This window comes from Budorcas taxicolor, chromosome 15 (assembly GCF_023091745.1).
Source record: "Budorcas taxicolor isolate Tak-1 chromosome 15, Takin1.1, whole genome shotgun sequence".
Classification (NCBI taxonomy): Eukaryota; Metazoa; Chordata; class Mammalia; order Artiodactyla; family Bovidae; genus Budorcas; species Budorcas taxicolor.
Genome location: NC_068924.1, coordinates 30,354,337 through 30,372,920, shown reverse-complemented (window position 1 = coordinate 30,372,920; position 18,584 = coordinate 30,354,337). Strand labels below are relative to the sequence as shown.

The 18,584-nt window shown below is 39.2% G+C and overlaps 1 protein-coding gene across 4 annotated transcripts in view; it reads right to left on the bottom strand.

Moving 5' to 3' along the window:
• ARHGEF12 (Rho guanine nucleotide exchange factor 12) overlaps positions 1 to 17,759 on the bottom strand; it is a 158,176-nt gene extending 140,417 nt beyond the window's left edge. For all 4 annotated transcript variants that reach the window (XM_052652357.1, XM_052652359.1, XM_052652358.1 and 1 more), the window contains exon 1: positions 17,318 to 17,759. In XM_052652357.1, coding sequence (XP_052508317.1) covers positions 17,318 to 17,349 — 32 coding nt within the window. In that variant the 5' untranslated portion in view covers positions 17,350 to 17,759. The remainder of the gene's footprint in view (positions 1 to 17,317) is intronic.
• Between the last annotated feature and the right edge of the window lie 825 nt (positions 17,760 to 18,584).

The following is an 18,584-nucleotide window of genomic DNA, read 5'->3' as shown; positions in this document are numbered from 1 at the left end:
TTCTCTGCAGTACTGATTCTCAACAGCCTTTGAGAGCCCTTCTGGACTACCCCAGACATGTGACCCAAGATGCTATTTGGGCCATCCTTTTGGCACAATCTCATTCTTATTGAACTCATCTACTCAAAGTGCTTCAACTACCATCACAAACACAATAGCGGTAGCTATGCCCTCATGCCTTCGCAACTAGTCGCCAATTAGATGTCTGCACCTGTAGGCTTCACAGGTACCTATGCTGGGCAGCATCTAAAATAAACCCCAGTGAATTTTGTCTCCTGGAATTCATGCCCTGTATAGTTCCCTCCCACACTGAATAGAGCTGATGTCTCAGCTGATCTGAGACATTTCAAGAAAGACATTGTCTTCTGAGCTTAGCTCATAAAACTCATGGCTTCCATCTTGTTCTCTATGATCACTTGATTTAGATAAAGTCAGCTGCCTCAAACATTCCCATGAGAGGTCTTCCTGGTGAGCAACTGAGGCCTCCTACCAACAACCAGCACTCACTTAACCAGCATGTGAGTGAATCACCTTGGAAGTCCATCCACCAGCTCCAATCAAGCCCTCAGAGGAGTCAAGCACGGCTTTGCTTCCATAACAGACATCTCAACTACAACCTCGTTAGAGAGCCTGAACCAGAACCACCCAGCTAGGTTGCTTCCAGGTTCCTTATCATGGGAAACTGTGAGCTAACAAACATTTAGGAGCACTATCCAAGGGAACTTGTTGCAGTGATTAAAATGGTCTATGTCCAATGTCCACAACAGCAGCTACTGGCTACACATGGCTATTGTATACTTGAAAGTGGTTAGTGTGACTGAAGACCTAAATTATAAATTTTATCTAATTTTAACTAATGTAAATGGCCACAAGTGCCTTGTGACTACCATGTTAGAGTGCAAGTTTATTTACTGTTTTGGGATAATCTATTAGATGAATCCAACCTTAAATTGAATCTGTCCCTTACTACCTCAGTTCTCTCTCCATCTTTCATCTTATCAGTCAACCAAACACACGCACACTCACAAAAAAACCCCATGCCTTCTCCCTTTTATATTGCATTATCTTGGTGAATGGAATACCTAACATCCACTAAAACCCAAGCCAGAAAGGCCCTCACTTTCACCACCTACCTTTCTTATACTTAACATCTTCTTAATAGATCTATTTGTCTCTTCACTTTTAAATGTAGTTACAAATTTAGTACTTCATTCTTCATTATTGAAAAATGTCTCCTTATTGGTCATCTCTGCCCCTAAAACTTCTCAAGACTAATCCAATCTTTACAATGCCACCCAAATGATCTTTCTATACCATAACTACTGACCATATTACTCGTGCAATTAAAGATCTTCAGTGGCTTCCCACAATCCAGTGGAAAAAAGCCAAACTCAGAATGGTATAAAAATAATCTGACACCTCCTATCACTGTAACTTTACCAAATGTTGTACCCATAGTCAACCTCCATGTTCTTGTCACAATGAACTACACGCATGGAGTTCTTAGAAAAGATGAGCTATTTTACCCCTTGTTCATAATCACTGCTTCTAGCTGAAATGATCTTTTATTCCTCACCTGTCTGATAACTACAACCCATCTTTAAAGATTCAATGGAAGCATTTATCTCCTGTTTCTGATCTATCCAGAAAGTACTGATTTTTCTTGAGTCTCACTGCCGACATGTCTATCTCCTTCTATTAGACTAGAAGCTTCTAAAGGGCAGAACGAGTACCCGATTCAATGCTGATTCTGACAGGACAGCATAGTGTTAACAGTGTAGGCTGGGAAGTTAGACAAACTGAAGACTACAATTCCAGTTTTTCCACTTAGTAGGTATGCTACTCGGAGAAGGTGATGGCACCCCACTCCAGTACTCTTGCCTGGAAAATCCCATGGACAGAGGAGCCTGGTAGGCTGTGGTCCATGGGGTCGCAAAGAGTCAGATACAACTGAGCGACTTCACTTTCACTTTTCACTTTCATGCATTGGAAAAGGAAATGGCAACCCACTCCAGTGTTCTTGCCTGGAGAATCCCAGGGATGGGGGAGCCTGGTGGGCTGCCATCTATGGGGTTGCACAGAGTTGGACACGACTGAAGTGACTTAGCAGCAGCAGGTATGCTACTTAAAACTTTCTGAGCTCCTGTTTCTTCACCTACAAAACGAAGATTATATAATAAAACCCATTATACTTCACAGTAAAGAATAAGTAAACTATTATGTATAAAATGTTACAGCTCCTACTATATGATTTTTAATCAATAAGCGTATTTTGGATGGAGAGACTAATGAGTTACCACCTCCTGGGTGGGTAAAGGAAAGGTGGGATAGATCAAAATAAAAGCTACCATCTTTGAAGTCACTTCTGCTAGGCTACTCTATAAAGAAAATACATTAAGTAATCCAGGAACCCCCTTAGGTATCTACTATGTGGTGAGAAAATGACAGAGAATGGCAAAAGTACTCAACCAGAAATAAATAAAAGGCTGAGGAAACTAAAAGGTTGAAGAAGAGCAGAAGTTCTAGACGGGATCAGATAGGAGAGATCAAAAGCCCAGTAGTGACAATGAAGGCAAAGAATGCATATAGAAAGGAATGGGGGAGACTGAGAAATAGAAGGTAAGAAGTAGAAAAACACAAAAATTTGGAAGCAGGATCTTTCCGAGCAATGACAAGAGCGACAATGTAGTCATATAGATATTTCCTAGGATAAATCACACGAAACTGCAAATACTGCACTATTTTTGACTTAAAAAATAAAACAGATTAGACCATTTTTAAAATAATACGTTGGACCTCTTTTAAATAATAAAATTTGGGGGGGATTACACATTAATTCAATTAATTTCATTCTACATTCTACCTTTTGCCTTGAGTACCTGAGACAATGTGGGGCTCCTAAGAAAATCATGCAAAACAAAAAATTACATTGTTAAAGTGTTCCGGATGTTCCCTGGAACACAATTTTAAAATTGCTACTGTAATTTACATTAAAAGACGGCAGTGTTTAGTCGCTCAAGTCGTGGCCAACTCTTTGTGACCCCGTGGACTGTAGCCCACCAGGCTCCTCTGTCCACGGGATTTCCTAGGCAAGAATACTGAGGTGGGTTCCCATTTCCTTCTCCAGCGGATCTTCCCAACCCAGGAATCAAATCCAAGTCTCCTGTGTCTCCTGCATCGGCAGGCAGATTCTCTACCCCTGCACCAGGGAAGTCCACGTTAAAAGATAAAGAGACTAAATAAATAACCTTCTTTGACTGAACCTTCTCATTTGAATTCCATGCTCTGTAGCTGTGTTTGGACTCTACCTTCACAGAAAAAACAGTTACCCATAACTGTGTGCAGTAGCAAACACAATGCACCAGGAGTCAGAAGGCCTGGATTTTAAACCTGGTCCCAAGTATGTATAAGCTGGGAAATAACAGGCTAATCAACAAATGTCTCTGAATCTAAGATTTTTCTCATCTGTAAAACAGGAATAACATCTGCCTTATAGTGCTGTTATATGTATTAAACACAATGCCTACAAAAAACCTACTTAATAAATTGAAGTTTTTATAACTAAATGAGGAGATAACTGTAAAAGTATAGTAAATGAGACTAAATTACTCAAGTATCACACTGACAAAATATATGAAAGCGACAATGATCTGACTTGTTAGATGGGACAAAGCTGAAGTGAAGCAGCTGATTCACTTCATACAATCAGCTGATTGTATGATAACCTTCTTATTTTTAAATATAGGACAATAAACATGGGCAAATATTTCTATAATAAATAGATTATTTATGGATTGTGAATCTGTAATTCACCCCATTATTTTTTCCAACCTGACTTTTAATTACATCAGCCCTCAAAGATAACAACATTCTCCAGACAAGTCATATCTGTAACAAACTTTTCAAGCTGGGTAAGCAAAGATTTCCTTCTTACTACCAGTGTAAGGAAGCAATGCTAGCTAAAATGAGATATGGTAAATATTTATGCAAAATTAACAGAACTTTACCCCACAGGGATGCTGCAAGCATGGGAAAAAGCCGCTTCCCAGCACTCGGCAGAGCGGATGTCTGCAGATCTCCCTAAGGGCTATGTGGTCTCCATGTCCATACGAATGCTTCAAAGGGCATTGCTTTTTTGCAGGCAGCCTCTCTGTAAGCTTTAAACCTAGTAAAACTCTCAAATTAGAATTCTCCATCCTTTCTCTACACAGAAACAGTATTCAATAAAGGATTTGGTTTGTGGGCTTCTTTTTTAAACCAGCTGTCTGCCTATCTGTTCTTGATTCTCCAGGGTTACTAAGAAAATGCAGGAAAACAATTCATAGCTTAAAAGAGGTTAAAAAATAACACTGAACTATCTCTTAGGCAAGTTTTCTTTTCCAATGTTATAGCACAAAGGGAGGCTAAGTAAAAGGATTCATGCCACAGAATTTTCAGTAACAAAAAAAATCATTTACAGAGAGGAAATGAAGACTAAAAACTAACAATGTTTTATGGCACAGAATATGAATCTACAGCTAGGATAAAAGGGATGATATTTCTTTAAGTGGTAGAAACTACAAACTAAATGATATAGAAGAGATTACTACTATAAGAAGAAACCTTTAAAAAGAAAATATAATCTCCATTACCACTTAACCAAACATGGATTCTTGCTAAGAATAAACTTAAACTCAATTTGCTTACATCGTTTATGTTTCACAAAGGCCCAATCACTATTCATTCATTTGCTACCTTTTCCTCCTCTTACATACTCAGTATAACAATTTTTTGAGTAATTTCTTACTGTTGTGTGTGCCTATAACACACACACACAAGAAACCAAATCCCATAAAACTTGTATTAGATGGACTGTAAACTGCCAGGCTCCTCTGTCCATGGGATTCTCAGGGAAGAATACTGGAGTAGGTTGCTATGCCCTCCTCCAGGGGATCTTCCAGATCCTGGGATCAAACATGCATCTCTTACATCCCCTGCTCTGGCAGGGGGTTCTTTACCACTAGCACCACCCCTAAAGTACACGTGACTTCTCATCTTAATCCTCAACACTAGTCAATGAATATCACAGGTAAATTTCTTAATTCTTTAAATACAAATTAGCAGACAGCAAGAATGCAAAATAACTTTGACAACGTAATGACCTACACAGAGCTGGCATTCAATACTTATTGAACAAACGAAGAAACAAATGAACTGATGTTGTCAAGACAGAACTGGACAAATCTAAGTGATCAAAGGCAGATTTAAAAGTTGACTCCCAATCCTAAAAAAATCTTATTGACGCTATACCTAGAGATGTTACTGTTTCACAGTCTGAGTTGAAATAACTGTCTCTTTGGTCTATTCCTCACCTCTAAATGCACCTTAATTCTAAAAACATCCTATAATTTGAAATTAATGGAAAGGGAATATTATCACAGCAAGGAAAACACTGTCACAGCAGTAGAAGCAGCAAATACATATGAATTCGAAATTATTTAAAATGTGTAGATCAACGTTGTAGGAAAACCCAATTTCTTAAGTTTAAACAATAATAAATTTCTATTCTAAGTTTCTGACCTCCTTTATGTACTTAAATACATTTTCATTTAATCTTCATGCCAACATTAAAGGTAAGTGATATTACTCCAATTTTTATACATGAGAAAACTAAACTGTTCCTCAGAGACATAAATTTGCCTGAAGTTTTCTAGCATGTAAGCAGAACAAGTCTTGACACCAAAACCCAGGCTCTTTTCTCTACATTATCTTCATTTAGTTCCCTTTATTACTCCTTTCTTACAAAGGCTGCAAAAAATTAAAATTAGAATACATATAAAGAATTAAGAGCTAAAATATCTTTCCTTTAAAAGCTACTTTTAATCTCTAAAAAGAGAGTAATCTCAAAGAAATTCTGCCAGGGCAGTCAAAATTAATATAATTACTAATATTTATCCATATTTTACTTAATTCCCTTTTTGGAAACAAATTATATCTTGTATCCTGTTATGCAATAACTGCATGGTAAGAACCTTCTCTCTCTTTTTTTTTTTAAACTATTCACATCTATTTACTAATACACCCAATTTACCTTCAAACACTGTCTCAAGAATTCTGACCATGTAGGGCTTCTGGATAAATACACAAGAAACACAAATACTTAAGTAATAAGAAACCACAAACCTTTCCCCAAACTGCACAAATGACAAATGCAACTAAAATGCAACCAAGTGTTAGGAAGTACATTATTCTGACAAAGGGACCAACAAATTATTATCTTTAAAAATGAATGTTTTTCTAACATGATACAATAGAAATATAACATGAACAAAAGGCAGGTCAAAGAGTTAATTCTCCATGGGGGAAAAAACTGTTTATTTATTAAAAACAGAATGTACTGCCCCAAGCAACCAAAGCCAGAATCAATTCAATGCCGAGGAAAATTCAAAATTAAATAAAATTTTATGTACAAGTCAATGATTACCAAGTTTCTGCTTCAGTCACTACATGGATTCTGAAATGAGATTAACAATATAACTTAATTAAAGAAAACTAAAACTACTTGGACACCTAGAAATACCATTTTAACTAAGTTTCAATGAACAGTGAAAAACATCAGATAAGAAAACATAGATAGTACTATCCTAAAATAAACTATTTTCATGTTATATACAATAATTTATTCACTAGCCTGTATAAATCCTCTCTGATCAACTCACTGTCACCTGCCAACCTACAAACTGAAGGGATTGTTATCTGTTTAGCTTGCTTTCCACTGTTACATAATACCCCTCTCCCAAGTATGTCCTGTGAAACTGACTATTCTAGATCCATAATATAATGTCTATTACTCCCATAACCATAGAAATGATACGTAAACTTACTGTCCCACACTATATGCTAGTAAAATCTATGAACTTGTGAGTCAAAATGTAGGCTTTAAAAAGGTCCTCAGATGAACTAACCTGAGCAGCTGAGAGTGAGTTAAATTATTTCTAAACTAAAATTAGATTCACTTTCTTATTTTTATATTGTTTTAGGACTATTTCCTTAGAGATCTGACAGAACCTTTCTCTGCACAGCACACAGCATAAGTGAATACAGAATTTTTAGAAATGATTCTGATATTCTTCTCCAGAGTATATAACATCAGCAACTGGGAACTCCCAGAAGACTTAGAGCCATTAAGGGCTGGGATTCCTTTCAGTTGGCATCATTCCAACAGAGGCTCAGTGTGAAATGAAACCTCCTGCAAATCAAATCTGTTGCAATGTTATTTTTTTCCAGAGGTTAATTACCTGCTTCACACTTACACACACACACACTTACTTACACACTCAGGAGGAAAGGACGTACTGGAAAAAAAGATCACATTCTGCTGTAAGCCTCCTCCAGAAATACTCAAAACGAAATGAAAACAACTTTCTGGCTGTCAAATTCTAAATACAACTCCATGAACATCCTCTCCTACTTAACACCGCTCAGTCCATAGCATCATTATCTCCAACTACTAACAGACAGTAAGAATTTACTAAAAGAAGTTACACCTTCAGATTTTATCTTTCAGAGATACTCAGTGAAATATTTATGGCTGAAATTATGATATCCAGCAACTACTTCAAAATAATCCAGTGGAGAAGCAGGGAAAGGAAATAGATGAACCAAGACTGTCTATGCACAGAAAGTTTTTGACGCTAACAATGGGAATATGGATGTTTATCATATTATTCTCTGTACTTCTGTGTATGTTTGAAACAGTCCATAAAAATAAAAACTTGCACAGATTCAAAACCCATTTAACAAGAATTTATCGATCGCCTCCGATGACAGACTGTCTTACTGCTCTGCCCTTTCTTTCCTTAAGAGTATTATACAGACCTATTATCACCCAACCTGTGATGCCACCTGTGGGAGGAGTACACATCTCTGGCCCAGTGACAATGAGCGTGACCATATTACTGCTTTGACCAATGACATGTGAGTGATGTGATGTACACCTCGACAGAGCAGAAGTTTTTGAAGTCACTGTATGTTTCCATCAGTTTTCTTGTTCTTTCCCTCTGCCACAGAAATGGCATATTCCAGGGGCTGCTGGGGGGATGCTCCTTCAGACAGGGTTCCAAAAACGCTGCAATCAATCCACAGCTGACAAGATGCAGTGTAAGCAAGAAATTAACTAGTGTTGTAAGCCACAGATATTTGTTGGTGTTGCTATGGCAATACAACCCAGCAAAAGCTGATAGATACATTTACTATCAGTTAGTTAGGTACCAAGAATATTAAAATTATGAGTGGTATATTTATGAGACTGTAAAGTAAGGTAGACACACACACAAAAACTTAACTATAGTTACCTCTGAGGAGAGTCTGAGAACCAGAGGGTGTGCAGGGTACAGTTAAGATCAGAAGACTTTATATATTACTATATTATTTGAATTTTTGTGAGTATGCTTAACAACATCATTTGGATATCTGGATAATTTGGGCTATTTTTTATTTCTTATGCTTTTTAGTACTAAAATAGAATAAAAATATATTGAAGCAGATAGTAACTAATTAAAAATGAGTAAGAACTACCCTCCTATCCTTAAGGAATCTAAAAATTGGTTGCAATTTAGCTTTAAAGAAAGCTTCTTCCAATAAGACATACATTGTTAATTCTTTAAAGTGGTAAAGGTGATATGTGAAAACAAAATTTAATAAAATTAGGAGTGTAAGTACATGCAACTCTCAGTTTGCTCATCTAAAGATTTCAGTAAAGCAAACATAGGGTTTTGTACTTGGGTAGTACACCTACCGATCTCAAAGGAAATTCTCTCAATTTTATTTTAGTATGCCAATTAAACTGGTGAAGAAGTGCACTCTAGGTGTTAAACTTGGTGAATAAGCCTTAACCATAGACAAGCCTTAACTACAGACAAGGTATCTACTCCTCTAAGTTAACCCATACAGGGTAAATATATTTTCAAGCATTAGAAGCAAAACATTCCAACCACAGCTCTTGAAGTGATTAAACAAAACTTGAATGGTTACAGAAGTCTCAAGGCCAATAAAGTAACACTTCACTACGTGAATAAATTTTTACTTAAACTTGAGCAATACCTGCAAATATGATTAAGGACATGTCTGCTCTTCTCATCTTAGGATCTCAAAGCACTTTACAAACATTAATTTAGCCCTCATATCGCCTTTGGAGGTAGGTATTATACAACATTATAACTATCTATTCTGCCTACAAAACGTTTAAATATCCCTTCAGCAGTACTTGCCCTGAGGAGGTATTGCCAAAACAGCCAATAAGACAGGAAATAAGCTGACAGTGCATATGCCACCAACAATCTCTAAAAAGATCAGACCTTCACCCACAAGAACCACTTCCTCTGAGTAAACCACAAAGACTGTACAGGGCAACCACAACACAGCAGCTTGTGTCGGAACACAGGCAGATAACACCTCTAATCTATGGAAGGCTATGTCCAAGCACCTTCACAAGGTATCGTATATGTATTTCAGTGTATAAGTGTATTTGGGGGACTTGTTACTCTTCTGGACGAGATACAGTCACCTTCTACATTACATAATGAATTTCATATATAATTTATTCAGATGCTGATTTTTTCACCACCACAAATATCTAGATTTTTCTGAATCCACATGAAATCCTCCTTAAGGTCGAGTGTATGAACCTAACATCAGCATTTAAATGTAATATTTAACCAAAACAGTATTCTCAGAACAGTTATCTTTAAATGCCTAAAATAGGCATCAAAAGAAAAAACAGTGTGACAAGTGGATAAGAGTGAACATTAACTGAACCAGGTTTTCTTATATATTCCCAATTTCTTCATGAACTGTCCCTTACAGTCCCATGACAGGAAACCTAATTTTTTACTGGCCTTTAGATTTGCTTATCTGTCAACACTGGGAAGCCACCCAGGTCTATCATGTGTCTATGACCTAAAAAAACCAGGATTCAGCATTTGAATTAGTAAGAGATCCTGTTTTGCTATGAATCTAAACGGTCAGCTGCACTGGTGCATGTTAATTTAGTAAGGAAAACAGTATATTTCTCCTTTTACTGAAAGTCAGTAACATATGTTTATAAAATGTAGGCAAAGTCTCTGACCTGTGACACCATCACATATTATCTCTGCAAAATAAAAAAGCTGAGAATTATTCTAGGTACTAGCTTCACAGGTTTGTCTTGGTGTTAGAAACTCTTACAAATTTCTTTCTTTTGCGGCTATCTTGGTACTCTAGATATTCTAAGTAGAGAAAGTAAAATACCCTAAATCTCATCTCTTTCCAAAATTCTGACATTTGAGGTAACAAAATCACTAGCAAAACAGGGAAGAATAAAGACATCTATTTAAAATAACTTTAAGTATCAACAATAAAGGTCTACTAATACAACATTCAAGAGCTCTATCTTATATATATATAATAATTTAAATATCCATGTTTTCTTTCTGTTACTTATCATTAGTAACAATTCTTGTTAATACACTGGTAAGAAAATAAAACATTATTTCAATATTAATAACTATGTCTTATTGGAAAAACCTGCTTATCATTGCAAATCTATTTCTTTTCACTAATAAGTGGAAATAACTGGAAAAAACAAAGTTAAACAACACAAGCACACACACACAAAAAAAACCAAAACGGAAAAATGACATACAATTTTAAGGTTAGACTGAAAAACTACTGTAAAAAACAAAGAAAAGAAAAAAGAATAACAACTTACAGATATATCTCACCATACAGTGATATCTTACTTTAAAGCTACAACCACATCTCTTTATTAAATTCAGAGATAGTTCATCATCATTTCTGATTTAGTTTCAACTGGGATGGCTAATCATTTGTTTGCTACATTTTTTTCACATAATTGATAATCCTTGTAACTTACATTAGAGCGCGATATTAGAAAGAATCACTTTGTAAACAACGCTTTTACAACATGAGCAATTGCTTAATTAGCTGATTTGCTAATTATGCTATTTGTATATATCTGTTTGTTTGTTTGTTTGATGGTGACATCTCCCATATCCATTCTAAAAACTATCTAAAATAAAACTGAGTCAAAATGGTCTTGAGAATTTCTTTACTTATAATTTTGGGTTAGGCCTGGAGAAAACAGAAGACCCCTGTATTATGGCAAAACCAAACTGGAACTTGTTCTAGAATATGAATAAAGTTAAAATATAGACTATCATTTTGTAGTAGGACAGCATTGAAAGAAAAAAACCATTTTGCACTAGATGAGCAACTGAGGAAAAGCTAATAAAATATTAAGAGGAACAGACTGACTTTTAGACACAAATCAACAGAATATACAACTTGGCTTAGCGAAGAATAAGGGTGGGGGGAAGGAAAGGGTGGTGGACAACTGTCTGAACCCTTTACAGTCACATAAACATAAAATGGGAGGAGATCATTATTTAGCCTAGTACAGCAAGTGTATACAAGTAACAGGACAACTTAAAAGAAAAGTCTGTGCTAAAGATCAGGAAAAACTTCCTGACTACAAGATCTATCAGATTGTTGTTCAGTCTCCTGAGGAAGTGACGATAGCTTTATCCTCTAGAGATACTTAAAATTAGAATGGATAAGGTACTAGAAAGCATCCGGTAAGAGAAAAATCCAACCCTGACTTAGCTTGGAAAGTTACAAGGGAAGCAGGACAGAAAAAATATACACGGAAAGACAATAATTTAGAGTGACATCTGGAGGACTTGAAAGCCAGAAAATCTAGGTCATATCTTGAATCTATCCTTTCCAGTTTTATAATCTTAACTTAAATGCTATGAGTTGCTCTAAGTGTAAATGATGATCTGCCTCACATTGAACTGAAGACACGGTAAATGTTAAAGAGCCACACTGCCATAGGACATCACTACATATATCAGGGTATTTTCTTCAAAAGGAAACAACAACATTTATAATTTTGCTGATTTTAAATTTTCAGTTCAAATGCCATTATTTTGAAGATTCTTAACTACTAAAAGGAAAAGGACCATGCCTTCCAATGAAGTTTTAAAACATCAACACCACGTTTTAATGGATGAAACTTAATGAAGTTAATTATGCTCCCTGTTTCTGAAAATGTGGCATGGTCAATCCCTAGGAGATAAGCAGTTAAATGATAAGTAGCATTTCTAGTAACTTTGTTAGACAACCATGATGTAAAAGCACTTCTCCAATTACTGCTGGAAAACCGTTAAAATATCCTGCTGCTTCTGAATGGGAGAAAATAATAGCAAATGAAGCAACTGACAAACAACTAATCTCAAAAATATACAAGCAACTCCTGCAGCTCAATTCCAGAAAAATAAACAACCCAATCAAAAAATGGGCCAAAGAACTAAACAGACATTTCTCCAGAGAAGACATATGGATGGCTAACAAACACATGAAAAGATGCTCAACATCACTCATTATCAGAGAAATGCAAATCAAAACCACAGTGAGGCACCACTTCACACCAGTCAGAATGTCTGCGATCCAAAAGTCTGCAAGCAATAAATGCTGGAGAGAGTGTGGAGAAAAGGGAACCCTTCTACACTGTTGGTGGGAATGCAAACTAGTACAGCCACTATGGAGAACAGTGTGGAGATTCCTTAAAAAATTGCAAATAGAACTGCCTTATGACCCAGCAATCCCACTGCTGGGCATACACACCGAGGAAACCGGAATTGAAAGAGACACGTGTACCCCAATGTTCATGGCAGCACTGTTTATAATAGCCAGGACATGGAAACAACCTAGATGTCCATCAGCAGATGAATGGATAAGAAAGCTGTAGTACATATACACAATGGAGTATTACTCAGCCATTAAAAAGAATACATTTGAATCAGTTCTAATGAGATGGATGAAACTGGAGCTGATTATACAGAGTGAAGTAAGCCAGAAAGAAAAACACCAATACAGTATACTAACACATATATATGGAATTTAGAAAGATGGCAATGATGACCCTGTATGCCAGACAGCAAAAGAGACACACATGTATAGAGCGGACTTTTGGACTCAGAGGGAGAGGGAGAGGGTGGGATGATTTGGGAGAATGGCATTGAAACATGTATACTATCATGTAAGAAATCAATCGCCAGTCTATGTCCGATGCAGGATACAGGATGCTTGGGGCTGGTACACGGGGATAACCCAGAGAGATGTTATAGGGAGGGAGGTGGGAGGGGGGTTCATGTTTGGGAACGCATGTACACCCGTGGAGCATTCATGTCAATGTATGGCAAAATCAATACAGTATTGTAAAGTAAAATAAACTAAAATTTTTAAAAAAAAAAATCCTGCTGCTTTTACAACCCGTATCAGTTAGGCAGGCAATTCATACTCAATTCATGAAACCACCAGTGTGTTAAGCGGTATTACCAGGTTAACATATTTTTATTATGATTCAAATAAAGCTTCTCTCATCATCTCACTAAATACACGTGAACATCATATAAATGTGCCGTTAATCTAGAAGACTATAGCTCTGTACTTTTGAAAAAACTTACTTCGGACTGTACATGTTGACTCATGTAAAACTGTACGAGTGGATGTACTACTGCATACCTGTCTGAATCAGGATTTAAAACTGAAAAACTAGAAGAAAACACAACATTAAAGTGAATACAAAGCTAGCTCTGTAATCCTGGCCCCACTTTCAATTCAGTATTTATCTAATGACATTTTACAAATGAATGCTACAAATAATTTCACCTTGCAGATGACTTAGGCAGCCTTGAAAACAGTGCACATACAGAATTTTTGTTTTGTATTTTAATCAAAAGCATTATTATACAGCACTGTTGGCAGAAAAAGTATCATGAATGAAAACGTTAATTACTGGGCAAATGCATATAAAGCCTCTGGCTTCCAGACTCACTTTAAAAAGCTGCTTCTTTTAAAAAAAAAAGAACAAAAAGACTTGCTTCAGTTAAACAAGCTTAAAGTTGAACTTACAGCGCTTAAAAAAAAAGCCAATATATTAAAAACCTTTTATCTATAAATCAAAACCAAGGAAATCTACGAGTCCTAGACAGGACATAGGTTCTTTTCAACAAAGACCTTTATAGCAAAATCCTACCTGTACTGTCCCTGAAAATTCACTGTTCTAGAATACAGCCTGAAACAATTTACTCAGTCCACTGAAAAAGCATTCTCTTATCTCTCAAAAGAAATTCCAACTTCCACAGGACCCCTAAACTCTTAGGGAGAGGACAAGCATCCAGGAGGATTAGAAACAATTAGGATTATTTGGGGACTAAGGGCAACAATCAATGCAAACTGGAGAACAGCAATCAGATATTTCTACCACTTTTCAAGTGCTGGTTCTAAAAGCTGAAAAATAAAATCTTCAGGTCTCACAGAAGTTACAAAGTAAGACACTGGATGGTATTCACAAGCTGTTTATAGTTTTTTTTTTTTAACAATTCAAATATGTTACATAAAAACAATAGCTACCATGAACATATAGTTTGAGTTTTAAGTTGATAACTACACTTTTAAAAAGGGGGCTGGAGTGCCTGAGGAGTAGAGAATGAAAAGGGGAAAAGGGGAATAAATGAATGTGTTAATTTAACTGCAAAATAACAACAGGATATAACAGAATTCTGAGTCTCCAAAGTGACCATTCAGAGCCCAAACATAGCTGAATTCCATCCCAGCCCCAGCACGTCCCTAACACAAGAATAAAACCCTTATCTTGTTCAGCCATGTGTCGCCTGCCACAAACTGCAAAACAGAACAACGCCCAAAACCAGCTAGTCTGATTTCAACTGAGGACAGACAGACTCTGTAGTCAGAAGCATCACAATGAAAGAAGTCTAACTCACACAGCTGGCCTGGTGGGTCTGCACACTCTACAAAACAAAGCCATACCACATACAGCACTTCAGACTTGAAAGGATCTTTAAAAAGGCACTGTTAATTTGCCAATAGCTCTAGAATCAGCAAAATGTACCTAGAGTGCACTGGAGTTAGACCATGAGAAGAGGCTGAGGTAGTTAGGCTGAGAAGAAGATGGGAACTGTTCTATACTAGTAACTTTATTAAGGCAGCCTGGCACAGAAATAACACTAAACCAGTACTTCCAGATTTCACCCCAACATATATTCAAATCAGGGACAACTCTAAGAGTCAATGGATGCTTGAGATCTATGGGGCAAGATATGTTCAAAGAAAAAGTAATGGTCACATAAGAATAAATCTTGTGGTGGAAAAAAAGAAACTAGTAGTAAATTCCTAAGAAATACGAATCCATAATTGTCTCACCAAGGCACATTAAGTGGCTTTTAAAGTCTTTTGTCTTTTAAAAAGTATGTGAAATTAGGCAGTACCTGAACTAATTCAAGTAGATATTAAACCCAAACCAATTTGCAGATTCATCTTAGAATATTCATCTTTTAATCCTTTGTGCCCAGCACAGTGCCTGGCAAAAAAACAGGCAGCATTAACTGCATGTTTATTGTACATTTGTATCTCACCTAAGTTATAAAAAGCAACACAAATACCAAGGTTTTCTTTCCAACATAATGGAAATAGGAAGAAAATCTCTGAGAAACAAAGAAGAAGGAAAGATCATTACTTGGGGGCCTTTAGGTGATTTTAATGTGGAATGAGCTGGTGATCCAAGGTTCTGTTTCTACAGAATTAAACACCCTTACTATTGCAATGAAAACTACCAACATATTAGTTTCTAATAAGACTTGTCTCCAGGGTCAACAGAGAAGGCAAGAATTGAGAGAACCAGGAAAACAATTACCCTTGAAAGCGGCTTCTCAGAGACAAAACACCCTGAAAGAAAAGGAATGGGAATAACCAGAAAAAATCAAAATAAGCATTGTTAATAATGTTAAGTGTACTCTAGGAGAAGTTGAAAATTAAATGCATTAAAAAAATACACAAACAAAGAATAAATAGTTTAAATATTTAATAAAATCTTTTAGGTGAACATTCACATGATACTGGGAAGCATCAACAGGAACAGGAAATTCTGTTTCTGGAGTAGCTGTTAGGGTAAGATAATGGAATTTGGCCCTTTTAAAATCAACAAATGAGTCTTACAATTGGGTGAAATTCTCTTATTAGGGAATTCAACTACTTTTTGCAGAAGCACTTCTCAAAATGCTTTCTTTGCTCCCTAACTTCAGCTATTTGATCTTTTTTTTTTTCTTTTTAATGATGTAATGGTTTGAAGGCTGACCAAAAAAAATAATAACAACAACTGAAACTTGGGACTTGAATAAGTAAGTAAAGTCACCAGTCGTGTCCGACTCTTTGTGACCCCGTGGACTGCAGCCCACCAGGCTCCTCAGTCTATGGGAGTCTCCAGGCAAGAATACTGGAGTGGGTTGCCATTTCCTTCTCCAGGGGATCTTCCCAACCCAGGGATCGAACCCGGATCTCCCGCATTGGAGGCAGACGCTTTAACCTCTGAGCCATCAGGGAAACCTGAATACGTTATAATAACACTGAAAACTATGTAGTAAAGAATATGCTTTTATCACTTAAATATTTCAAAGAATAACTCTAAAGAGTAAGGAAACTCACTCAAACCACAAATGGTCTACCTCAATTCACCAAGCAACATAGGTAAGTACTGTAAAAGACTGACCCAACTCAACAAATCCACCTGCCAGCTTCTACTACATAATTCGCTTAGGCCTACACCCCTTAAATGCAAACGTTTCTGGAAAATGAAATCCTAAAAGTGCAATAATTAAAATCAAGCCCCATGATGTTCCCCTGCCCTTTTTTTTTTTTTTAAGTTCCTTGATATTGTCCCCACCAGGAGACTGGGACTTACTGGTAATTCCAACATTCTGGAAAACTATTAGACAATAAACACTGTGCAAGTCAATGTTTCAAGGATATCAATTTCATAAATCATCAGGCAGTAGTCTCAGAATGAAGTTCACAAACAGAACAGGGTCTAGGGAACTACAGGACAGGAGTTAAACTTATGAGGGACCAATACCCCAGCCGACCTCCGGCGCTGACCTTCACCCAAAATGACCTTCCTCTGCTTCCAAGATCAGTAATGAATCCTAATGCCCACTACGGACAGAAAAACACAATCGTGGCTTTACCTACCCTTCCTCTGACACTCTGGAAAAGTTTCTCTCCAGAAAAAAAAAAATACATTTCCAAATTCAATCAACCGGGTAACTTGGCAGCAACCCCAGACTAACTGCAGAGCTCGGAAACAACCCTCCGTCGGATGCCTGTCAACTTCACTGGGCAAAGGCAATCGGCAATCCTGACTCTCCTGTTAGGTCGGGCCCCATCCAGGGAGGCTAAGCGCAGGGGGGAGCTTCATACCAACCTGTCGGTGATAGTAGACTGTGTGCCACTCATTGGGGCCCTTGGCGAGAGGTCCTCCTTTTATCCAACTTGCATTTTACAGTAACACCTCCACCCCACCCCCAGCGCTCCGGGATCAGGCCCGACTCCGTAGGGGACACCAGAGTCCAACTCAAAACTCCATTCAGTCATCTAGAACTTCCGACTGGCAGGGGTCAAGGAGAGGGGATGCGGGTTGGAGCGAAGCAAGTTATCTCCCCAAACAAACCGAGCAAGTCCGCCAGAAGGCGAGGTCTAAAACTAGGGAGCGATCCTTGGGAAAGCGCCGGAGAAAACTTCGTCACGGAGGGAAGTCGGCGAGCCGCGCGGGGAACGGACCTCAGGAGTCCGTCCGGGGCAGGATGGGCTCCTCGTCGGGGTCTCGGGGGCCTGCAAATCCCCGCCGCCGAGCCGGGGCCCGCTGGCTTCTGCTTTCTATCTGGGGCTGCCGGCCGCTCGTGGCCGCGGTCTCGGCCGCGTCTCGGGCCGCCCCGCGTCAGCCGCGCGCGGCTCCATGGCCCCGGGCCGGGGGACCCCTCTCGTCGTCCTCGCCGCCCCCCACCAGGCTCCAGATGCCGGGACGAGCACGAGCGCCGGGGGAGGAGGTCCCGCAGCCGGAGGTGACAGGAACCTGGTCTCTCAGCCCCGCGGGCTGCTCCCCATCCCTCGGAGGCCCGGGCTCTTCCGCGGTCGGCGAAGGCGGCGGCGGCGGCGGTGGCTCCTCCCCGACGCGCCGGTAGGCGGCGGTTCCCGCGAGGGGCGGGAGGTTCCCGTCTGACCCGGCCTGGAAGCACTGGGCCGGGAGGCCGGCGGCGACCGCGGCGACTCGGAACGCAGGACCGGCTCGCCGGGTCCTGGGGCTCTCGCGGGAGCGCGCGCGGCGGGCGGAGGAGGCCGCCGGCGGTGGAGGGGGCAGCGCGACAACCGCAGGCGCGCGCGCGGGTTCCGGTTCCGGTTCTGCCTTCCCGGCCCCTGCCGCATCCAGCGCGAGCGCTCGCCCTTCCCCTCCCCCGCCGACTTTTTTTGGCCTCCTCCCCTCTGACTTCGGGAAGCCGCCTCACCCGGGATCCCTCCGCGGCGCGCGGGGAGGCCCCAGCCCCCAGCTCTCGCCACCCCGCGCGCCGCCTCCGCTCACCGGCCGCGGGTGCGCGCCGCCCCCGCGCGGACGCCTCCGCCGGAATCTTGTGGGGGGAGAGCGAAAAAGTAGTTCTGCGGGGGCAGAAGGAGGTGGGCACCGTGCGACCCTGAGA